Below are 8,361 nucleotides of genomic sequence, written 5' to 3'. Positions count from 1 at the left end.
GCAATGTAAATATAACCTTTTGTTCCTCAATATAATGTTTGTCTAACCAATAAAAACAATGACTACAGTATTCTCGTCTACAGCACAAAACAAAAACTCAATACTCCTTTGTTTCCAAATCTATGACCAGATTTACTGAATTCAATTTTGTAAATAGAGATCATATCCAGATTAATTCTCCATCTTTCCAAATTGCCGTCAAACGAGACACGTCACTCGACTAGTCATAGTTTGGAACTCTGCAGCAGATTTTATGTCGTACGTTTGCATGTCTCGCTTTGTGCTTTTCATATTTTATTATTTGTGCCAATTGCATTTTGTGATATGCACAGATTTCTCTCTTCTCGCCTATATCGATAACACAACATCTATGTGATACTTCGAGTGCATTACATTTTATCACATTACTTTCTTGGCTCAAACAAGATGGAAAAAAGAAGCAGTTGCTCACCGAAAGTCAGACACTTCAAAAGTATTGTGCCTTTGTTAAATGAGAATAGACCAATAATTTAAATGTTATATCTGTAAGCAATGGCATAATGTTCTGTAGCCATGTCATGATTCAAAAAGAAAAGAGAAATTCAGCACAAACTGTATAAATTGTACTTAAAGTTTATTTTTATAGTGTGTTAAGAAATGTTTGGGATTAAGTTCAAGATCACAGTCTTAATTTGGCTATCAATTGTCAATTGCTCCATGGCTAAACAGTATTAAAAAATATTTCTCGAAGTTCACGATAATTTGAAATGCGTATCTGTAGACTAGTAAATGGCACTAGACCATTATTTTGAATGCATGTTGACGTTTTTTCTAGATTTGTTGTATTTAAAGTTCGACTAAGTGTTTACTTGCAACAGTCTAAGTTACAAGAAAGTATATGTTATCACGATAAGAGTTTGAGTTAAGTTGTAAAGGGAATATCACATTTAACGATGTGATTCATTGTCGGACGACTTTCTCAAGCACTTAGTGATTACTCAGTCTCCCAATTAAGGCAGCTAAATCATCAGAATCAAGTGACAATAGGAAAACGATTTTAAACCTACAAGTACTATTATTAAATTAACACAAATGACTTTGGCAACTTAGATGTAAATTCAGTCAAAATCTATGGCATCTTCTAGCTCAACACTTGAAATATGTCCTTACTAAATCTAAATAATCTACAAAGTCCGTAGATAACAAAAATTATCATATGCAGGTTTTGTAGAGCATTTGAGGTTTGTTCCAAACTTTGTGATCTTGTTGTTCAAATCGGAAACATGCTAAAATTGCACTTTATTCCAGTGGATGTACCCTTTGCCAAAAACATTAGTGTGATTTGCTAATTCAATTTAGCATTTCTTTCCTCATCTTTAAGTATAGAACATTGCATTCTTCCATGAAAACATTTTGACATCAAGTCTGCTCTATAAAAACTGCATCAGAATACAAACTCTCATAGAAATTCAAGTAGGGAATTGTAGATTTTAACTTCTTCATTTTTAGCAGTGGTTTGTTGGAAGGAAAATGGATTTTAACTTGGATTGTTAGAAGTAAACACAGTTTCGGTCGCAAGTGAATATATTTTTCAGTTCTGTGGTTTAATTTCATTCTTAATAAAGAATACTCTTTTGCATATTTAAAACATTGTGTATGATCACTTTCAATAACTCTCAAGATAAATCACCAGTGAATATTTTGTGTATTCATTTATAATCATTCTAATTGATCGTTAGCGATAACAGGAGTAGTATATTGTGCTTCTGATTATAAGAAAAAAAATGAAACCAGCTGCATATGTCAAAAATTTCTCATAGATTATGTTTTTCCTTGTATTCAATAAAATTAGCTTTTTCAAGAATCTTTGGCATGTTTATTTTATGAGTAATTAACACTCTCGTCAACTCACAATGTCATTTAACAATCCTGCGTCGTAAAAGGGCCAAACCTGAAAAAGTCAGAATGTAAGCTACAAATTTTCATTTATGGAACTAACAATAGCTGCATTCGTCAGACTCAAAAGTGTGAGATTCTAATCAAGCAGAGGTGTAGTAAGTAGTACAGGTTGCATTAGTAGTAGCAAGACAATGAAGTGCTGTAATAGTAATATCATTAGTTTACTGTTGGGTCATTGCAAATGAAATGGCCATGTTTTCAAATTTAAACTTTCTGGCCTTCTAGTTCAACTTTATTCCATACGAACAGTACATTTGCAATTGGAGGAGCATGCATACAATAAGTGAATTTAAAAATGCAATCACATTTATATTGCAAGTTCCATGTGTTTAAGAGTACCTTTTCTGATGAGTTTAAGCAGGGACACACTGCAGCCGAAGCAACCTGAAATACCAATAAAACCTGTCAGCGAGCTGGCCACCAGGCATTGGATCAAAAAATTTCATTCCAGGAATACAAATATCAAAAATCAGAATCAAAGATCATCATTGAAACAGTACATCACCTGGAATCCTGGAAATTGCCGTAAGGTTGAATATACTGGACATTATTCAACCATTTCTTGATATCTAAACATGTTAGGCTGAGACTCCACTACCGTAAAAACGGCGCTGCTCAACTCGCTTTTACACTGGTTTTACGACCTGCTCAGGCATAAAATATCAGGGTCACGCGATTAAAAGCTTTTACAGTGAGTGATTTTATGCTGTTTTTACAGTAGTTGAGTCTTGGCCTTAGGGAAATTCAAGAAGCTCAACAAATGGGTATCATATGAACTCAGTGAGAGAGACAAGGAGCATTATTTGGAGGTTTGCAGTTCTTTATTTGTCACAAAATTCAAAGTATTCAAATTAAATTATTTCCTGTCCACTTTATTCTCCAGATTTGTTCCCAACAGACTCACTTTTTTTGGCAAGGAAAGTCTTTGAGGACACAATAAAAAGTACTTTTAATGACTTTTTGGCTTCTCATTCTTGTGATTTCCATCAAATTGGCATTAATGTATCTCTATTGCATTGGGAAAAGTGCATTAATGTTTGCAGAGACGATTTTGATTGAATATGTAAGTTTTAAATTAAATTAATGAATGTTCAAAGTCAGAAGTAAAAATTGGCCATTTCATTTGCCAACAACCTGATATCTACAACACTTCGAGCATACTACTACTACTACAGTAGAGCATCGTTTATCTGAATCAATTGGGGACTGGGGTTGTTCAGATAACTTATTTTTCGGATAATCGATTATGTATGAAAAAATAGTTTAACGTATCCGATGTTGAAATTTTTTGTCTGTTGTGTGTCGCTTCGCGTTGAATTTTCGTTGATGTTAAGCCTAACGTAAATTTTTTAAAATAATCATGGCTATTGTATCATTAAAAATTATTTATTTTTTACAAACGAAATAAATATACTGAAAAATATAAAAACCAAAAACTATATACTTTAGAATTGATCTAGTATCAAAAACGTTCGATTCAGCACGACACAGTCCTCAGAAAAACACCATACAAAAATGCCAGGGCTGCCAGCTAAAACACACACCAACAAAAAAAAATATTGTAGCAGCCCAAGATATAGCCAAAGATTGCGGCGCCACAGCACTAGCAAAAATTAAAATTTGCCAACTGAAATGCTTTCGGTTAACCGACGCTCTACTGTACTACTACCGACACATCCCATAGTACATGCTAGCTACATAATCTGTCAAATGGTGAAACAAGTGGTTGGAAGCACTGTAGTAGCTTTTGCTGCACATTAATTTGGTTATTGTTTTAAAGCAATACATTAGTGCTTACAAGTAGAAGTTGACTTTGGCACATTTTCAGTGCCAGTGTGTGTGTGTGATTAATATTAAAATGAACATCATTATTACAGTAGAGCGTCGATTTTCTGAAAGTCAATCATCCGAAAGAATTCCAGTCGGCAAATTTAAATTTTCGCCAGTGCTGTGGCGCTTCAATCTTTGGCTATGTCTTGGGCTACTCAAATATTTTACGTTTTTGATACTAAATTAACATCTGAAGTATAATTTTTTATTATTTTTATATTTTTCAATATATTTATTTTGTTTGTACAAAATAAAAAAATAATTTTTAACGATACAATAGCCTTTGTTAGGCTTAACATCGACGAAAATTCAATGTGAAGCGACACGCAACGGAGAAAAATTTCGAAATAGGATACGTTAAACTATTTTTTCGTACGTAAATCAGTTATCCGGACAACCCCAGTCCCCAATTGATTCGGAAAATCGATGCTCTATTGTATTTCAATAACTACAACAGATCAAAGGTAGATGCAATTGTCTTTAATCAGTTGTAGCCATACATACCAAAAAGTAATGACTACAAATTTACTAATAAATGTGATGTCAAAACACTCAATGGGTTTCAAAGTAAATAACATTCTGGTAGAAGGTATTCAACAGAAAAATAGCAACCACTTCTGAACCTTAGAGTCTGTCGAATGCAATCAAGCATTCATAGTTTACCAAAGCTTAGGTCACAATTTTTCATTATATCAAATGAATAAATTTCCAGTTACCTTGCAGACTGCTCTTCCTCTCAGTAATCCCATCGGTACAGGGCCATAAGTTCGAGAGTCTGTAGAGTTCTCTTTGTTGTCCCCTTCTAACCAGACATGACCAACCGGAATTGTCTATTAGAACAGATATTATTAGAGATGCATCGGTACGGTAAGATGCAACCGATGATAGTTACTTACAAACTCTGTAAATAGGCCCCGCTTGATTTTCTCACCGGGTAGACCAACCACTCGTTTGCAGATGTACTGATTGGGGTTTGAAGGTGAACGAGAAACTATAACATCTCCTCTAGAAAACAATAATTAAATTTATATAAAATACAAAAGTTTTAAAAGTATACAGTCAATTTTTATCTCGATTCAAATAATCCTGTAAATTACAAAATACATAATTAGCCTTCATTTATTAGCAGCAATAAATTTGACACTTATTTTAGAATGAAAATATCTCATTTATACTTAGAACTGGAATTACATTGCTAGTTGATATTACCAGTTACTATTGTCATTTCATGCAGATTAGTATTTGTAAACAAAGACAATATACTAATTTGTACATTGTACTCATTGATGGACAGTCATCGATTGACTCATTTTGTGAATACGTAAAACATGCAATCCTCAACTTGGTCAGAAGGGATATAGCAATGCAATGTGGATGGGATGCCTCTCAAGAGAATTTTATGGGAAACTGACCCCTATTGAAATGTTAGACACTCAAAGTAAACTCCAAGTGGCAGCTGACAGTCGGGTGCAAAACCCACGACAGTCAGTTTTATCCGCACAGGCACACTATCATTGAGCGATGCTGTTCATCATAAAGAAATGCAAAGGTCGGCAGCATCCGCAACAAGTATCAAGTAACGGAAATCGTGCAACCATTTTTAATAAACTTGCTATCCGTTGGCCAGTGCAGGTTGCAAGTTTCAATTTAATGACCATACATTTCGACGTCACCAGGTAACATCAAGCCACCGAACAATAATTCCACTTACGTTCACAATACACTTTACATGCATATTTCCTACATTATTATATGACAGTATGCACACTCAAAATACAGAAACGCCTTTGTAACCTCAAACCAGTCTGGTAAGTGGTCCTACCTCTTAATCTTCTGTCTGAAAATGGAGATGTGTTCGGTCACAATGACGTCGTTGGAGTAGATGGTCGGTTCCATGGAAGGGCCGGAACACTTCAAAGCAAGTTAACGAGATGAGATCAGAACATTGTTTACAAAATAATAACGAATCCATTTCACTTACTATGACGAAATCTCCGACGAACTCGAAGGTGCAATAGAGAGCGCAGGCATATTGAACGCCGTGCCAACAAGAGGTTAGGCCTTTTCTAACGAAGTTCCAAACTGGCATTTCTTACAAATTCTCATTTTTCTGTCCAAATGAATGTAAAACTGACTTATCGACCGCTCTACATCATCATAACCTAAAATTCGACACGCTACCTCTTGGAGGTTAGGATCCTCCTAGCGGACGAAATTGTCGTTAATACATATTTTTAAAATTCGTAGCCCGCGAAAGGTTACAAAGTTCCTAAAATGCGTGTTGCCAATCCGAAAGCCGAGATTACCTACACTTTAATTTTTTTTTTTCAATTACGCAATTTTACTGCCAGGGCGGTTGAGTGCGGCAAACGATTGCTGGATCCGGGATCGAATGCAAGCAGTACAATCCCGATAATTTTTCGGGAATGGACTGTTCCCGATACGTCGAGCTACGTTTTTAACTACTCGGCTGTCCCGTTGTTAACCTGTCTGAACTAGTGTTTCTCAAACGGGATCCCGGTTGTTTTTTAACCCGGGAAATCTCGCAAATTTCTTAAAAATGCACTTTTTTCTTATGTTAAGGTTAAGAAATTTTGCAAATAAAAAGCATAATTATCTCATTCACCGTCAGAATACATTTGTATTTATTAATTTTAAACCTACCTATTAGTTTTTTTTTAATTTTTGCTCGTTATGGCATGTATGGCGTGTCACAAATGGTCAATAATCAATACGTAACTTATTTGTGGCAGGACTCTGAAAATTCTTTACTTGTCAGAACCTGTAATATATGAATAATTGTGCTTGCGCTGTCCTAATTTTTAACCATGCCCAGTAGCTTCAATAAATGCGTAACGCCAGGTTGTGCAAATTGGGCAAAGATACAAACGAGTATAAAGTCTGCAAGTATGAAGTTTTTCTTCATAAACCTGATTATTAAAGCCAAATGAATTGCCGAATTATCGAGCTCTAAGCTTGATGCCGCTATTAAAGCAGCCAAGGTAGACAAATCAAGAATACTAGAGAGCGAAAGAAGTACTACAATCTCGAAAACGAACTCGAAATCTTCCAGGCTACAGGTGAAAAAACACATAATATCTGTTTTCTCTTAAATGCATTAAACACGATTCCAATCACATCAATTGAATCGGAAAGGGCATTCTCGGTAGCAAGACTTTTCATTACTAAAATAAGAATTAGAGTGAGTGATCGGAGTATTGATCATCCTTGCTTTTTAAAATCTTATAAAAGTTTACAATATTTTGTATTATATTTTATTTAAAAAACGAAAATTGCCTTCTAAGTTATAAGTTTGATCTAAGTTCAATTTTTAATTTTTAACTCAATTTAAAGCATTTTTGTTGTTGTGTGCAGTTTCTAGCAAACTTTAATAATTTTTTTTCTATTTGTGAAAATTTCTACGTAATTCAAAGGTAATTTTTATTATATACAGTATCTTACACAGCATTATTATGATTTTGGATGATACAGAACTTTAAAATTACTTTAAAAATGAAAAATAATTATATCATTTAATTTCAAGATATTTTGTATACCTTAAAAATAATTAATTCTATCCCGGGATCCCGGGAAACAGTTCACTTTTATCCAGGAATCCCGGGACAAGCAAAAGACCGGGAAATGAGAAACCCTAGTCTGAACCCATGATGGGCTAGAAAAAGGCCCTCTTAGCGCGGAGAATGAAAAAGCTTTCAACCTTTTCGTCCTATCGGCAATAAGAGAATTTTTTAAATCGCGACTGGTGTTCTTATCGCCCAATTCTCCGACCATCACTAGAAGAGACTTCGTAACAAATAATTATGACAAGATCGAAAAAAGCGACGCTTTGTTTTCACTAATTCGAAGTATGATCATGCAATGTACAGTATGTTAGTTGATTAGACTGACCCATCAGTGGTCGAGTGGATGATGACACTGAACACTGATATCTAGTCGCGGATTCGTGCCCGACCAAGGGGATGGTCGCGTGCAGGTTTTCTTGCGTCTAACTCTTAATAGGGCTAACTTTCCATAAAGTTCTCTCGGGAAGCGGATTTCTACGTGTTGCATTGCCTCGTTTCACCAATCCAAATGTCATCCTATTGATTCAATGATAATAGTGCCGTAACATATATACTGTAATTCGTTCGCTATATATAATTTAAAACTTACGCATACAAATTTGATAGCTTAATATAATACCGAATTGGTGAAGTATATGAGAAATAGGAATCACTTCATCGAATGAAAAATATATATGCACTATTTTAGCTATTTTATATTATTTTGTATCAACAAAAATAGAGCTAATTGAATCCCAAATTTTTACTAAATATTAAATATTCCTGTCTGAATGCTACATTCGTGACATGCCGGAATACAAATTATCTAATTAGAACTAAATTCTATATGCTTTTTATATGTTTTGATCAAATTTTAAAAATATTCGAACGCTTTGGAATACGAAATTTACAATTCATATTTGTAAAGCTCTGGGTTTGTCAGAGCTCTATTATAGAATACTCGATTGTATTCATAAAACGTTCCGTCTATAGAACCGCGATATAATACTTTCGAATATCATAACTTCTT

At 34.3% G+C, this 8,361-nt stretch overlaps 1 protein-coding gene across 1 annotated transcript; it reads right to left on the bottom strand.

The window, feature by feature from the left end:
* Positions 1-1,832: 1,832 nt before the first annotated feature.
* Positions 1,833-5,988, bottom strand: LOC111615274 (mitochondrial inner membrane protease subunit 1-like). Its single transcript, XM_023356691.1, has 5 exons — positions 5,750-5,988; positions 5,591-5,679; positions 4,665-4,773; positions 4,485-4,598; positions 1,833-1,930 (listed from the first exon to the last, which is right to left on the bottom strand). The coding sequence occupies exons 1-5, from the start codon at positions 5,855-5,857 to the stop codon at positions 1,883-1,885; spliced, it is 468 nt and encodes a 155-aa protein (XP_023212459.1). The 5' UTR covers positions 5,858-5,988; the 3' UTR covers positions 1,833-1,882.
* Between the last annotated feature and the right edge of the window lie 2,373 nt (positions 5,989-8,361).

Source organism: Centruroides sculpturatus, unplaced genomic scaffold, assembly GCF_000671375.1.
Source record: "Centruroides sculpturatus isolate CEXI.00-Female unplaced genomic scaffold, Cexi_2.0 scaffold2170, whole genome shotgun sequence".
Classification (NCBI taxonomy): Eukaryota; Metazoa; Arthropoda; class Arachnida; order Scorpiones; family Buthidae; genus Centruroides; species Centruroides sculpturatus.
This window is presented reverse-complemented; position numbering and strand designations above follow the sequence as displayed.

Bases quoted from the DNA above. Each gene is read 5' to 3' on its own strand.
- LOC111615274 (XM_023356691.1), bottom strand. From the start codon at position 5,857: ATGCCAGTTTGGAACTTCGTTAGAAAAGGCCTAACCTCTTGTTGGCAC. The intron at 4,774-5,590 runs GTAGGACCACTT...ATTGTTTTCTAG, and splicing joins TTCAGACAGAAGATTAAGAG to AGGAGATGTTATAGTTTCTC. The intron at 1,931-4,484 runs GTAACTGGAAAT...TGACTTTTTCAG, and splicing joins GAGGAAGAGCAGTCTGCAAG to GTTTGGCCCTTTTACGACGC.